The sequence below is a fragment of the Rhododendron vialii genome, chromosome 6a, assembly GCF_030253575.1.
Source record: "Rhododendron vialii isolate Sample 1 chromosome 6a, ASM3025357v1".
Lineage (NCBI taxonomy): Eukaryota > Viridiplantae > Streptophyta > Magnoliopsida > Ericales > Ericaceae > Rhododendron > Rhododendron vialii.
Genome location: NC_080562.1, coordinates 25,113,758 through 25,128,968, shown reverse-complemented (window position 1 = coordinate 25,128,968; position 15,211 = coordinate 25,113,758). Strand labels below are relative to the sequence as shown.

Here is a 15,211-nt window from a genome sequence, read left to right as displayed (position 1 = left end):
AAGTGTCTTTAGGTCAAAAGTTAAAATGATGCGAATGGACCAATCAGATGGTGCCACGTGTCGATGTGATGCAGATATTATTTTTATTAAGTTCGGCCAATCAAATTAAGCCACTTGATAAAATAATAATTGTATTTCTCTTTATAATTGTCTTTCTTAAAATAAAAGGAAGAAGGATAATTATCAAGTTATATAATTATTTCTTTTATGTTAAATAAAGAAATAATTAGGAAGATAAATATGAAGGAGGTAGAGATGGTCATGACTCTCCATCCTACATCTCTATAAATAGAGGTGCTCTCATCTCATATTTTAAAATAAACATTCAAGCATCCAACTCCAGAGCTCTGAAGATCAAAGCCTCAAAGCCCTTCAGAATTCCTCAAGTCTCAAGTCCAAATCCAACAAGAAGGTTCTTTCAGATAAAAGCTACAAAGCTCCGAAGAAGGTTCAACCTAGATCATCATCTTCTTCACAAACATTGGAGAAGATTTCGCCATTCGATCCGAGAATAAGCATCAAGCTCTCGTTTCAACAACAACTGAAGAGAAGAATCAGAGGATTATTTTCTTTTAGAAATTTATCAGAGATTGTAACCCTAGTTTTGATACATCAATAAAATTGACTCTCGTTCATCATTTTTCCCGTCTTTTTCGTAGACTCGAAATTTGTCATTCAACAGATTTTGGCACGCCCGGTGGGACAATCTCTGCCTCTCATCTCTTCTCTTCAACAAATCAACAAACTCTCAATGGCTCCTAAGACTGCCCATTCAAAAGCTCCTCAAGCTCCGATTGCACACTCCAAGTCTTCAACCACTTCAAAAACTGGCTCTGGATTTCATGCTAAAGGTGTTGGTGCAACATTTCGAAGCAAGGTAAAGGTTGCCACTACCAAATCTGGCTCTGGATCTCACATCAAAAGTGTTGGTCCAACAACTCGAAGCAAGGTGAAGGTTGTCGCTACGGATACTGCCCAGGCCTCACTTTTGTTTAAATCAAATCCCACATTTGAGGCTGATATACCAAAGGCACCACCAAGCTCACCAAAATTAAATCCCGAGTCTGAGGCTGAATTACCAAAAGCGCCGCCAAGCTCACCAAGATTAAATCCCGAGTCTAAGGTTGATCTACCGAAAGCACCGCCAAGCTCACCAGAAGGAAGGGATGTGGTTTCTACCATAGAAGCAATGAAGGATGTGGCAACCGACATTGAAAATCCTTCTATGCCTCAGAAGTCTGGTTCAGAAATTCAGAAGAATCTGGAAGATGGCTATTTAAGCGGTTGGAGTTCTGATTCTGACTCTTTTAAAAGCACTCCTCAGTCAAAATTTAATGCCCCCACCAAGACTACCAGTTCTTCAGTCATGGATGTTATGACAACAAATGCAGTCAGCCTAGAAGAACAAGTCGCTAGCCTGGCCAAAGTGGTTGAGGGAATGTCCAAAACCCTAGAAGAACGTGATGTTGAAATCGCATACCTCAAGAGCAAAGTAGAAAGTAAAGGGGATTCAAGTCGAGTTGAGTCCTCGCGTAAACAAAAGGAGGTACCTGAAGCGTTCGCGCTTTCTAGTGAAGGTTCGATTCCCATGGACCAACTAAAGGATTTCATTTTAGGCACCATCAAGCAGAAGTACAATGAGGTGCCAAAATCTTCTTCTACTTATGCTAAGCCTTATACCAGAAGGATTGACCTTTTGAAGATGCCTACTGGTTATCAACCACCAAAGTTTCAGCAATTTGATAGCAAGGGCAATCCAAAACAGCACATTGCCCATTTTGTTGAAACGTGTAGCAATGCTGGAACTGATGGTGATCTTCTCGTCAAGCAGTTTGTTCAAACGATCAAAGGCAATACTTTCGACTGGTATTGCGACCTTGAGTCTGGCACGATTGAAAGTTAGGAGCAGCTGGAACAAGAATTTCTTAACCGCTTTTACAGCACTCGCCGTATTGTCAGTATGTTCGAGCTTACGAATGCTCGCCAATGGAAGGATGAACTTGTCATTGATTACATCAATAGATGGCGGCACGTGAGTCTAAACTGTAAGGATAGACTGTCTGAAACTTCTGGAATCGCGATGTGCATCAAAGGCATGCAATGGGATTTACAATACATTCGTCAAGGAATCCTGCCTAAAACCTTTGAAGAGTTAGCGTCTCGAGCTCATGACATGGAACTCACCATTGCAACAAATGGAAGGCAAGGCCTACAAGTACAAGACTCTCGCAAAACGCAAGATTCTCGCACCGTAGGAAATAAGCCAGACATTCATAAAAGAGGCAAACCCATAGTCAAAGGAGAAAAGAAGGATTCCATGATAGTGAATGTTGCACCCTTCAAAATCTCTACTAGACCTAAGACAAAGCAAGTAGAGAAGTTTTCTCCTCCACAGGTGAAGGAGAAAATGAGGCTCACGTTAAAAGAGATGCAGGAAAAGGTGTATCCGTTTCCAGATTCAGAGGTCCCTTCAATGTTTGATCAATTGCTGGATCTAAAACTCATTGAGCTCCCGGAGATGAAACGACCTGATGAGGCTAACAAGGTGAATGATCCAAATTATTGCAAGTACCACTGCTTGGTTAGCCACCCCAATCAATGGTGCTTCGTCTTTAAAGAGAAGATAGTAGAGCTCGCTAGCCAAGGGAAGATTGTCTTGGAGGAAGAAAATGAAACTGTAGCTACAAATCAGACTGTAGTTACTCTACAAAATGACACTCTTCAGCCTAAAGCGTCACCAAGGGTGAAGATTCAATTTGGGTCATTTGATCCCATTGAAGTAGTGCGATGCCCTTCTATTCAACAGTTTGGGGGCAGCATCTCTACCAACACAAAAGTTGAGGATGCAAATGATGAAGGATGGACCCTTGTTACTCGTAAAAAGAAGAAGCACACATCAAGTGTGAAGCATCCCCAAGTTGCAATACCAAAGTCTAGTCCCAAAAGGATGCGTGCGAGAAGGCAACAAAGAAGGAAGAAGTCGAAGAGAATATCCTCAAATCAGCAAAAAGACACGCTCATCCGAAAATTGCGTGCTCCTTTTACCCTATGGGATTTCCTTCCTGAGAAAATTCGCAACTCCGGTCTTTTTGAGGCTTCATGCAACACTGTGAATGTCGAAGAAACTGAGGATCCAGAGCCTAAGTCACCAAAACATACTCCAATCAAGGCTGACTCTACAAGTTGTGTCAGTGATTGTCTTGCTTGCATTGGAAGCATTACACTCTCTGACGAGGATTTACTACTTGGTAACATAACACACAATCGCCCACTCTTTGTCACTGGATACATATGCAAAAAGAGGGTTAATAGGGTGCTCTTGGATGGTGGATCTGCAGTTAACATCTTGCCTCTTCGTACCATGAAGGAACTTAGCATCTCTATAGATGAACTAGCACCTAGTCGTCTTATGATCCAAGGATTCAATCAAGGGGGGCAAAGAGCTATTGGCGTGATTCGTCTGGACTTGCTCATCGATGATATGACCTCAAGTGCATCACTTCATATCATTGATGCCAAAACTTCTTACAACGTGCTTTTAGGGCTGCCGTGGCTCCACGAGAATGGAGTCGTCCCATCAACCCTCCATCAATGCTTCAGGTACTGCAAAGATGATGTGATAAAGAAAGTGGTAGCTGATGATAAACCCTTTAGCGAAGCCGAATCCCATTTTGCTGATGCTAAATTCTACTTGGCAAATGTGGTGCTGACGGAGTTAGAGCCTACTGCCTCTTCATCAAGCTATAAGCAGTCCAAAGCAAATGACTTGCAACTTAGTAAGACCAATATTCTAACTAAGGAGAAGCAGAAAATTGATCAAGGTATCAGTCGTCATGTAGAGGAAGCATTAAAGAAGAAAGAGACACCTGTACTTCATTATGTGCCAAAAGTGAAGAAAGGTGAGAAGTCGGCCTTAGATGGATTGACGCTCCCAGTCACTAACCTTAACGAAGCCAAGGTCGCTCCACCCCTAAAAGGATTTGTTCGAGCCACGCATACATCCATAGTGGAAAATGGCTACTTGCCTTCACAACGGACAAACGGCTTTGATCCCAATGCCTACAAGCTTCTCGCAAAGGCTGGACATAATCCTAAAGATTCAACTTCTCTAGGGAAACTTCTGCCTGAGGCGACTGGTGAAAAGATGCATGGCTTGAACTCAACTCAGAAGATGCTCAAGCAAAAGGGATATGCTGTCAAAGAGTCTCAAGCAAGCATTGGATATACCGCACCTGCTCCTGCTCGCATCTTCATAAAGAAATCCACCAGCAATTACATCACGACAGAAGAAGGAACCTCATCAGTTTCATCTAAGACATCTGTCTTCGACTGTTTAAGTGCTCCGAAATCTCAAGTGTCAATCTTTGACAGATTGGCACCCCAAAATGAAGTAGTCTCATCGTCTCGCACGAGAAAATCCATTCAAAGCCGATTAGGGCCGCCAAGTGAAAGCCTTACGCCCTCTAGCTTGTGCGAGTCTATCCATAGTAGATTGAGTCTACCGAAGGGAGTGTCTTCATCAAATGCTCCTCGAAAGTCTATACATTGCCGATTGGATGTCTCAAATACTACCATCAAGAAGTCTCAAATACTACCATCAAGAAGGCTTCAAAACGGAGGACTACTCTCCTGTCAGAAGACGATAATAAGTTGAAGAGTAAAATACCCTCTCGCATGGAGCGCCATACTACTCTCGTCGTGGCAGTTGACGATGAAGTGCTGAAAGTAAAGCGACAAGCTATGGTGTTAACCAAGGTGCCTTCTAGGGGCTTGAAAGATGGACTTAATGAAGGATGTTTCACTTCCTCATTCCATATCACAGCTTCTTGTAATGAAGTCCAAGAAGAGGAGGATGTTGAAGATGCTCCACAAGAATTGGAAGAAGACGTGAAGTCCACCGTTGACGATTTAAAAGAGATCAACCTCGGGACTGAAGGTGACCCACGACCAGCCTACATAAGTGCCTCGCTCACTCCTCGAGAAGAAATTGCTTACATTGAACTCCTACGAGAGTATAAAGACGTCTTTGCTTGGAATTACACGGAAATGCCAGGGTTAGACCCAAGAGTCGTTGTTCACCATCTTGCAGTGAAACACGGTATTTGACCTGTCAAGCAATCTCAAAGACGCTTTCGACCTGACTTGGTTCCCAAAATTGAAGCAGAGGTTAATAAACTCATTGAAGTTTGGTTTCATTCGAGAAGTCAAGTATCCCACCTGGATTTCAAGCATCGTCCCAGTAAAGAAGAAGAATGGGAAAATCCGAGTTTGTGTTGACTTTCGTGATTTGAACAATGCTTGTCCGAATGATGACTTTCCACTTCCTATACCTGAGCTCATGGTCGATGCTACTACTGGACATGAGGTTTTGTCATTCATGGATGGTTCGTCTGGCTACAATCAAATCTGCATGGCTCCGCGAGATGAAGAGTTCACAGCTTTTCGCACACCTAAAGGCATCTACTGTTACAAAGTTATGCCTTTCGGCTTGAAAAATGCGGGTGCCACATACCAAAGAGCAATGCAAAAGATTTTCGATGATGTACTTCACAAATATGTAGAGTGTTATGTCGATGACTTAGTCATGAAGACAAAGAGACGAGCCGAACATCTTCATGATCTAAGACAAGTGTTTGAACAGTTACGAAGGTACCAACTTAGGATGAATCCCTTAAAATGCGCTTTTGGGGTTACGTCTGGAAAGTTTCTTGGTTTCATTGTGTGCCACCGCGGCATAGAAATTGAACAAGCTAAAATTGACGCTATCGAGAAAATGCCTGAACCTCAGAATATTCATGAGCTGAAGAGTCTTCAAGGACGATTGGCTTACCTTCGTCGTTTTATATCAAATTTGGCTGGTCGATGTCAACCATTCAATCACCTCATGAAGAAAGGGACCCCGTTTGAATGGGATGAAGCATGCAACAATGCTTTCAAAAGTATCAAATCCTATCTAACGAGCCCTCCAGTTCTCACTGCCCCTGTACCTGGACGACCACTAATCTTGTACATTGCTGCGCAAGAGTGTTCTGTTGGAGCATTTCTCGCTCAAGAGAATGATGAAGGGAAAGAGAATGCCTTGTATTACTTGAGCAGAATGATGCTGCCACATGAGTTGAACTATTCTGTGATTGAGAAGATGTGTCTCGCCCTTGTCTTTGCAATCAAAAAGATGCAGCACTATTTTCAAGCTCACACAGTGCATCTCATCTCCAAGGCTAATCCCATCAAATACGTCATGTCAAAGCCAGTCCTCTCTGATCGATTGGCAAGGTGGTCACTCATTTTTCAACAATACGAGATCATCTACGTGCCTCAAAAAGCCGTTAAAGGGCAGGCTCTAGTTGACTTCTTAGCAGACCATCCTATACCAGCCGTGTGGAAGTTGTCCGAAGAATTGCCAGATGAGGATGTCATGGTAGTCGAAGTTCATCCCCCATGGACAATGTACTTTAATGGCGCGTCTCATCGAAGTGGAGCAGGCGCTGGTGTGGTATTTATTTCCCCAGAAGGAGATGTCTTGCCATATGCTTTCACTCTCACACAAAATTGTTCAAATAACGAGGCTGAGTACCAAGCTCTCATTCTTGGGCTGGAGATGGCGGTTGAAGTAAAGCATTTACAACTCAAGGTATATGGAGATTCAATGTTGATCATCAACTAGCTTCTTGACATCTATGAAGTGAGGAAGCTTGAACTTGTGCCTTTCAATAACTACGCACATCGCTTGATTGCATGGCTTGGTGATGTCACCCTAGAGCATGTGCTGCGAGGAGAGAATAGGCAAGTAGACGCACTTGCAAAGCTTGCTTCTATGCTTGCTTTACCTGACCAAGAGACGCACGTTCCAATATGCCGAAGTTGGGTCATACCGCCAATCTTTGACGATGAAGACAATGGTGAAAGGGAAGTGAACGTCGTCTCAGTTTTGGAAATTGAAACTGAGGATTGGCGCCAACCATTCATTGATTATCTACAACATGGAAAATTGTCTGATGATCCACCTAAAAGAACGGATGTGAAGCGTCGCGCCCCTAGATTCATCTACTATAAGGACACACTTTACCGTTGATCTTTTGAAGGGTTATTCCTCCGTTGCCTTGGAGAAAATGAGGCAAAGCAAGCTCTGGAAGAAGCTCATTCTGGAATATGCGGCGCTCATCAATCTGGCCCCAAACTTCATTTTCGAATCAAAAGGATGGGCTACTACTGGCTGACCATGGTCAAGGATTGCATGGAGTACGCCAAAAGATGTCATGCTTGCCAAATCCACGCCAACTTTATACATCAACCACCAGAACTGCTCCATCCAACTGTCGCTTCATGGCCTTTTGATGCATGGGGGCTAGATGTCGTGGGGCCTTTGCCAAAGTCTTCTGGTGGCCACTTATACATTTTGGCTGCGACTGACTACGTCTCTAAATGGGCAGAGGCCATTCCATTGAAGGAAGTGAAGAAGGAAAATGTCGTCAACTTCATCCATACTCATCTCATTTTTAGATATGGTGTACCGCGTTATGTCATCACTGACAATGGAAAGTCCTTCTACAATAGTGCCCTAACTAGACTTTGTCAGAAGTTTGGCTTCAAACAACATGTTTCTATTATGTACAATCCACCTGCAAATGGTCTTGCTGAAGCATTCAACAAGACTCTTAGGAGCTTATTGAAGAAAGTGGTTGCCAAAGCAAGAAGAGATTGGCCTGAGAGACTGGAAGAAGCACTTTGGGCATATCGAACCACGTTTCAAACGCCCACACAAGCCACTCCATATTCACTAGTGTACGGCGTGGAAGCTGTTTTGCCCCTTGAGCGTTAAATTCCATCTTTAAGGATTGCCATTCAAGAAGGCCTCACTCATGAAGACAATGCTCGCTTGCGCCTCGAAGAACTAGAGGCACTTGATGAAAAGAGGCTTGAGGCACAACAACGTCTTGAATGCTATCAAGCCCGTATGTCAAAGTCATTCAATAAGAAGGTTCGTCTTCGTTCTTTTCAGAAAGGAGACTTAGTTCTTGCTGTAAGAAGACCCATTAATACCACTCATAAAATTGGTGATAAATTCATTTCCAAGTGGGATGGACCATATGTGGTGCAAGAAGTTTACTCAAGTGGCGCCTACAAATTGGTTGCTGAAGATGGCTTGAGAGTTTGCCCCATAAACGGCAAATTCTTGAAGCGCTACTACCCATGAAAAACAAGCGTCACTCCATGATGAACGAGCTTAAACTGCATGTTGCTCCTGGCCCGCATGAGCTAAAACTGTGCACGGCAAACCAAAAAACAAAAACATAAAATACGAACTACGTTTGGCTCGATCCCATTTTGGGTACGTAGGCAGCTAGAATTTCGAGCTCAGTCATTCCAAAAAAAAAATATTAATTTGATAATGACAAATTGCATTTGCTAAATTCCTCAAATGAATAAGTAGATCAAGTGTTATTAATCATGAAAAAAAAAAGGAAACAGTCTTTCCTCTTATCAATAATGACAAATTGTGTTTGCTATATTTCTCAAATGAATAAGTAGACCAAATGTTATTAACAATGAAGAAAGGGAAACAATCTTTCCTAATGGCAAAAAAAAAAAAAAAAAGCTAAAACTAAGGAAATAGCTTGACGTTTGCCAACTCGTTCTGATTTGCTTCAAGCAACCTTCTAATCTCCTCCAATTTTGCAATGTCTTCATCAATCTGTACTGCGGCATTCTTGATAGCAGAGACGACCTTATCTTCAAGGTTAGAGATCTCAAGTTGCACCTTGGATAATTCTCCTTCATTTGCAACAACCATTGCTTCTTTGGCCTTCAGCTTGGTGTCTATGCCTTCCAATGCTCTTTTCAACTTCGCCTTGTTAACCCCAAGGGCTTCAAATTCTTGTTGATGAAGTTCAGATTCTTTAATTACCTCATTTTCTCTGATTTTAGCATGAGAAAGAGTTTGAGAAATATTTGTCAGCTGACTTGCACATGATTTGATAGAAGTGGAGCGGTTTTTGTATGCCCGAATATTATCAAAGAAGCTTTTAAGGTTGCGCTGTAACGGAGAAATGTCCATTACTTTCATGTTTCTCATCTCTTCAAGGACCTTCTCAGCCTCATCTTCAATATCGTCAACATGATCCAAGCTGGTTTTCTCGATTTAATGTGAAAGTTGGGACCACAACCCTGAGACATACTTGCGCCGACTTTTAGCAATCACATCTATCCCTTGAAAGACACCAACATCGGATAAGGTGGGACAAAAAGGTCTCACTCGAAATTGTCTTGGTTCTGTTATTGGCACTTTGGGCATGTCAACAGGAGCCTTCTCATGAGAAATTTGACATGATGCTTCTTCGACAGATTTTCCCTTACGAGAAAGCAATCCAAAGGAATCTGGACCATCTATAGAACCTCCACTACTTTGAGAGTATATTTCATCACCAAGATTCAAGTTGTTGACTCCCAACTGCACATATACCAGGAAAAACTTAAGCATCTTACTGAAATAAAAAAAATGTGTGAAAGCATTCGAGGAAGTATGTGTTTTCTTACATGTGCTTCTAAATCCTCCAAAGGTGTGCTGCTATCAGGCACATCTTGGAAAAAACCGTCCGTGTCAATGTGGATATCCTCCAAGGGTGTGACTTGGGCTATGTTTTTCTGCTTCTTGGGGCGATTCCAGTGACGATCACCTTGGCTAGAGTTGCTGTCCGCATCACAAATCACAAGGCTTATTTTCTTGTCTCTATTTTCGGTGGTTGGATTTTTGACAATCACGGATGGAATTTTTGGAGCAGAAATCTTCAAGAGAGGTTCAGGCTTGAGAGTTGATCTCTCCATTTCTTTGGATGCATCTTTGGGTAGATCATTTCCTTGGTTTGGTTTGGCCTTACTTGGTCTATCCTTGCTTGCTTTGGCTTTGCCTAATGTTGCATTGGCGCCATCAATTTCATGGGTGCTAACAACAAGTGGAACTTTCGGTTTGGCCCTGCTTGGTCTAGTTTTGCTTGCTTTGGCTTTGCCTAATGTTGCATTAGTGCCGTCAACTTCCTCGTTACCGATAGTAGGTAGAACTACTGGTTTGGCCTTGCTTGGTTTAGCTTTGCTTGCTTTGGTTTTGCTTGCTATTGCGTTAGTGCCTTCAACTTCATGGGCATTCTCAATAGGTGTAACTGCTCCCTTGCCCTTGGTTAGGCAAATTCTGACTGGAGTCTTGGGCTTTTCTTGCTTCTCGGCAAGCTCAATGTCTGCTTTAATAAAGTTGCTTGCATGCTTTGTCCACCACTCTTGATATCGCTTTGTGGTAAGGCCTCTGTGCGAAGAGACAAGAATTCTCAGTTTTGCCTTGGTGCCAAGCTTCGTGCAGGATTGCCAAAGTCCTACAACATTGGGTAGATTGAGGGGACATGCTTCTTCCACCAATTTTTCAGGTATGTCTTGGTAAAAGTTGAATTGTTGTGAGAATCGATGAGGGCTGTAAGACTCAACGGTATACTGCATGTCACAGCGAAGAGTCAGGTAGCTTGAACGAAGACTGATGGTGTAGGCTGTCCAGAAGTGGGATTGCTTTCCGTCATCTACCATTAATCGCTCTTCTTTGTCAGACATGGCCAAGGACGATAATTGCGAAGGATCAACGCTTCTGAGGAGTTTCCAGGCCCTATTGCTGTGAAATGTTTTGCATTCTTCTCTCCAGCTAGTCGGACCATTCTAACGCCCGGTTGAGAGTGTGGGGATGGAAGGTATGTGTCGAAGTAGTTGCCAAGCCATCCGTAGATATAATGCATGGGAAGGATCGCATGGCATTGACTTGGAGTAGGAGATGATGAAATTTGCCTCAAGCCATGGTATATGCTCGCCAGAACGGGCACCGCCAAAGAAAATGTAGATCCGCGCGCCATCATGCTTGCAATTTTGAAGACAGTAGGACGAATTTGGTTTGCTTTTCCATTGGGTAGGACAAATACGGACAGCCAGCACGACAGGAAGCCTGCTAAATAGACTTCTTCCCTTAAACGTGCTTTGATGCCTAGCTCGTTGAATGCTCCTTCTTCACCCTTTGTGCGCTATGGTGGCATGCTAGTATGTCCAGTTGGCCTGCTTGCTCCCTCGCTCTGATCATTAGGAGAAAGATTTGAATATCTACTTTTTAGCCTGCACCAGAAATGTCATGAGCGGTGATATGGTGAGTTTCTGAAACACGAAAGAGTCTGTGGTACGCTGCAAAGAGGTGTCTGCAACTAGGTGGAAGGAGGTACATGTTTTCATCGACGCCTGTCAGATCGCATGCCGGCGGGATAACTTTGTCGTAAAATTTTCCATAGATCGGTAGACCACCAATATAAAATAGATCCCAAAGGGAGATTGATAGCTCTCCTACTGGTGTATGAAGTGTGTTTGTGGAAGGACACCAATGCTCGCAGAATGATTGAATGAGGTTTGCAACCCGGTCATATGTGAAAAGAGAAGCATAGACGGCACCATAAATCCTTGCCTGAAAAAGTATTTCTGAAAATTGCCCAAGTACATCTTCTGCCCACTCCCAATATTGATTGATGAATGAAAATTGGCCAAAGCTGGCAAGAGGAGCTGTCCAAGCGGCTTTTCCGTCATTGATTTGATCACCCAGCAAGGTAAATTGTTCTGTGGCATCATCTTCTGAATGGAGTGATGACCGCATTAAGAGCGCCCTGGAGGAAGGAATGGTGGCAGAGCTGGTGAGATCGTGCAAGTCCGTCCTAGTGTCAACGAACCATTGTCTCGGATGGGCAAGGTCAGCAACTGCAGGTTGGCATGTAGAAGGTGAGCCAATGACAGGATCAAAGACCGGAAGAAGTAGTGCTTCGTCACATGCGTTTTGACCCTCAGCAATGGAAAGTAGTGCTTGGCCATGTAGGACCGTGTCTGCGAAAATTGCCATCTTTTGAACAACGGAAGGTTTGGAGGGCAAATTGCAAGGCTTCAAATCTATAAAGGAAAATAAAGATAGAGCAATAGTAAAAAAAAAGTTCAGAGTACTGATATGAAAAGGAAAGGTTAGAGGCATGGTTAAAAAAATAAACCAAACTCTCTCCAACGATGAATGCTGAAATTCAAAGGCTTTTGTTCGGCAGCTGCAAAGAGAAAAAGAAGGAGAATTACAAAAGAAACTAATGCCAAACAATCTGTCTCATGGGATGTCATGATACTATACGCCAACAAATTAATTTCTTTTTCTTTCTTTTTTTTGCAATAAAAAAAGCAGTTGGTGTTTTACGGGATTACGTCACGCCAATTCATGCCCGTTGATACTCCTAAAAAAAAAATCCCTGAGCAAGTTGGCCTAGCTGCTCTATCTCGATTGGATTAATTATGTTGCCATGCGCCTACATAACTTGATGTTGATCAGGAAGAAAAGTAAAACTTCATTGATTCAATTCACCCGAAGGAAATTATTCGATCTATCACTAATTTTATTTCGGGTGCAAAGGCTTTGATATTTAGTTTCTTACCAAGTCGGAGGCAAAATTGGTTTTGGCTATAAACTACAAGTCACGAAGTTGGGCCATGTATTTACCAAAATTCTGTCCAAACAGAGAGCATGCGCCATGTTAAGGAAAAGCGTTTAATTGTTTGTCCACATACGCAGTTGTACCGCAACGAGTCGAAGAGTGCAAGATTTTTCTTTACATGCTCTCGGCACCCAAAAAAAGAGAGGGGTTTACTTGGTTTCCAAAAAATTCTGATCTAGTATAGTGCCCTTAAAATCTCGGTTCGCGCGTTTTGACCCACAAAGCCTCAATTCAGAAGAAGCAAAATTACTGTTTTGCAAGAAAAATTGTGCAAAGGCGTTCAAAAAAAAAAAACAAAAAGGGCTTTTGCAAGTCCAAATCCCAAGTCCTGATCGTACCGTTAAAAAGGAAGAGTTTGTTTTGCGCGGTCGAAGTTCACCGAAACGGAAACATGACAGCCTGAAAAAAAAAATTCACGGTTCCAAAATAAGTTAGATAACTTACAAAGTCTCAATCGAGTCAGAGAGCGGGGTAAATTTTGCATAAAGAAGAGTTGTGTGCTACTGGAATACGGCGTGCTACGTGGATTTTGTGCTAGTGCAAGACAAAGACAGTCAAAAGAGACGAACAGATTTATTATGCATTTGATGCAATAGCCTATCAGTCCTCTGACGATGACACAGAAACAAACCATGCAGTAAAAAGTTAACAAAAAAAACATAAAAGGTAAGAAGCAAAAGACGAAGAGGAAGTTTACCAGATTGGTTTCTTTTGGTTGCGAACCAATCACTCAAGTTATGAGAATTGTGTTTCTACTGCTCTTAATTTATAGAGCACGAAGACAAAGTCTAATAGGAAAGGGAAGGCAGACTCCTATCCTAATTCAAAGTTTAATAGGAAAAGGAAGGCAGACTCCTATCCTAATTCAAATTCATCTTAAGAGGTGGTCGTTTTAAGTGGTGATCTCTAGAAGCGTATTACGGGTCGACACATGCACCTATAAGGGGGCACCTAAATTCCTATTGGGAGAAGGATTCTTCTTTCCTCTCCTGACACCAACTGAGTTCTTCTTTAAGCGGTGTCGAAGTTGGCCGCGATAACGTGTCCCTGTTTGCTGCTTTCGGGGCAATCAAGCATTTGGTGAATGATTGCAAGGTTCACCTGGGCTTAATTTAATTGGGTTATCAAGTTCCAATTATTTGACGGTCTTAGAAGTTTCTTCAAAGGATTAATTAGTAGCCCCAAGATAAATTGGGTTTGCAAATCATTCTAAAAAAAAACTCAAGCATATGGATTGACAAATTTTATCGCGAATCATGAGTTAAAATTTTGAAGAGCCAAATCCGCTTCAAGTTTCAAGCAAAAGAAATTGTTGCCGAGCACACAAATTTTTGGCATCAAATCAAATCAAGTCAACATTTTCGAGACCTACTCACTTTCATGCATGAGTAAGTCTCGAGGGGACATCTGTAGGCATGTAAAATTTTCAGCTAATCACAAGTTGCCACGTGTTGCGGGACCTGATAAATAGGGCACAATAAATGGCCTATCTAATGTTGCCAAGTGTCTTTAGGTCAAAAGTTAAAATGATGCGAATGGACCAATCAGATGGTGCCACGTGTCGAAGTGATGCAGATATTATTTTTATTAAGTTCGGCCAATCAAATTAAGCCACTTGATAAAATAATAATTGTATTTCTCTTTATAATTGTCTTTCTTAAAATAAAAGGAAGAAGGATAATTATCAAGTTATATAATTATTTCTTTTATGTTAAATAAAGAAATAATTAGGAAGATAAATATGAAGGAGGTAGAGATGGTCATGACTCTCCATCCTACATCTCTATAAATAGAGGTGCTCTCATCTCATATTTTAAAATAAACATTCAAGCATCCAACTCCAGAGCTCTGAAGATCAAAACCTCAAAGCCCTTCAGAATTTCTCAAGTCTCAAGTCCAAATCCAACAATAAGGTTCTTTCAGATAAAAGCTACAAAGCTCCGAAGAACGTTCAACCTAGATCATCATCTTCTTCACAAACATTGGAGAAGATTCCGCCGTTCGATCCGAGAATAAGCATCAAGCTCTCATTTCAACAACAACCGAAGAGAAGAATCAGAGGATTATTTTCTCTTACAAATTTATCAGAGATTGTAACCCTAGCTTTGATACATCAATAAAATTGACTCTCGTTCATCATTTTTCCCGTCTTTTTCGTAGACTCGAAATTTGTCATTCAACAGTGTGTAAACTCAAGAAGAGTCTACATGGTTTGAAACAGGCTCCCAAACAGTGGTACAGAAAGTTTGATGGTTTTATACAGCGCAACGGCTACAAGAGGTGCAATGCAGATCACTGTTGTTACTTCAAGAGGTGTGAATCCAGTTACATTGTTTTATTGCTTTATGTTGACGATATGCTTGTAGTAGGATCCTGTGTTAGGGAGATAAATAGTTTGAAGCAACAGTTGGCAACAGAGTTTGCTATGAAGAATCTGGGTGCAGCAAAGCAGATACTTGGGATGAGAATTAGCAGGGATAGGGCTCAGAGGATCTTGCGATTGAGTCAGGCTGAGTATATTGAACGTGTTCTGGAGAGATTCAATATGCAGAGTGCTAAGGCAATTAGCACGCCCTTGGGAAGTCACTTCAAACTTTTTCAGGGTCAATCACTAAAGACAGATGCAGAGAAGGAGTACATGGCCAAGGTTCCTTATGCCTCGGTCATTGATAGCCTGA

The 15,211-nt window shown here is 42.1% G+C and overlaps 2 protein-coding genes across 2 annotated transcripts; one reads left to right on the top strand and one right to left on the bottom strand.

Moving 5' to 3' along the window:
- The first annotated feature begins 4,674 nt into the window (after positions 1–4,674).
- On the top strand, positions 4,675–7,072 carry LOC131328520 (uncharacterized). Its single transcript, XM_058361458.1, has 3 exons — positions 4,675–5,098; positions 5,205–6,631; positions 6,665–7,072. The coding sequence occupies exons 1-3, from the start codon at positions 4,675–4,677 to the stop codon at positions 7,070–7,072; spliced, it is 2,259 nt and encodes a 752-aa protein (XP_058217441.1).
- Positions 7,073–8,776: 1,704 nt separating this feature from the next.
- LOC131328519 (uncharacterized) lies at positions 8,777–10,566 on the bottom strand. The gene is made up of 2 exons (XM_058361457.1): positions 9,535–10,566; positions 8,777–9,448 (listed from the first exon to the last, which is right to left on the bottom strand). Exons 1-2 carry the CDS (start codon positions 10,564–10,566, stop codon positions 9,140–9,142), a joined length of 1,341 nt encoding a protein of 446 aa, XP_058217440.1. The 3' UTR covers positions 8,777–9,139.
- Between the last annotated feature and the right edge of the window lie 4,645 nt (positions 10,567–15,211).

What these genes read in the sequence shown, in the direction of transcription:
- LOC131328520 (XM_058361458.1), top strand. Translation starts at nt 4,675, where the DNA reads ATGGAGCGCCATACTACTCTCGTCGTGGCAGTTGACGATGAAGTGCTG. An exon ending in CCATCTTGCAGTGAAACACG is followed by an intron (nt 5,099 to 5,204) that starts GTATTTGACCTG and finishes TCATTCGAGAAG; the next exon opens with TCAAGTATCCCACCTGGATT. An exon ending in TAAAGCATTTACAACTCAAG is followed by an intron (nt 6,632 to 6,664) that starts GTATATGGAGAT and finishes ATCATCAACTAG; the next exon opens with CTTCTTGACATCTATGAAGT.
- LOC131328519 (XM_058361457.1), bottom strand. Translation starts at nt 10,566, where the DNA reads ATGGTAGATGACGGAAAGCAATCCCACTTCTGGACAGCCTACACCATC. An exon ending in TGGAGGATTTAGAAGCACAT is followed by an intron (nt 9,449 to 9,534) that starts GTAAGAAAACAC and finishes GTATATGTGCAG; the next exon opens with TTGGGAGTCAACAACTTGAA.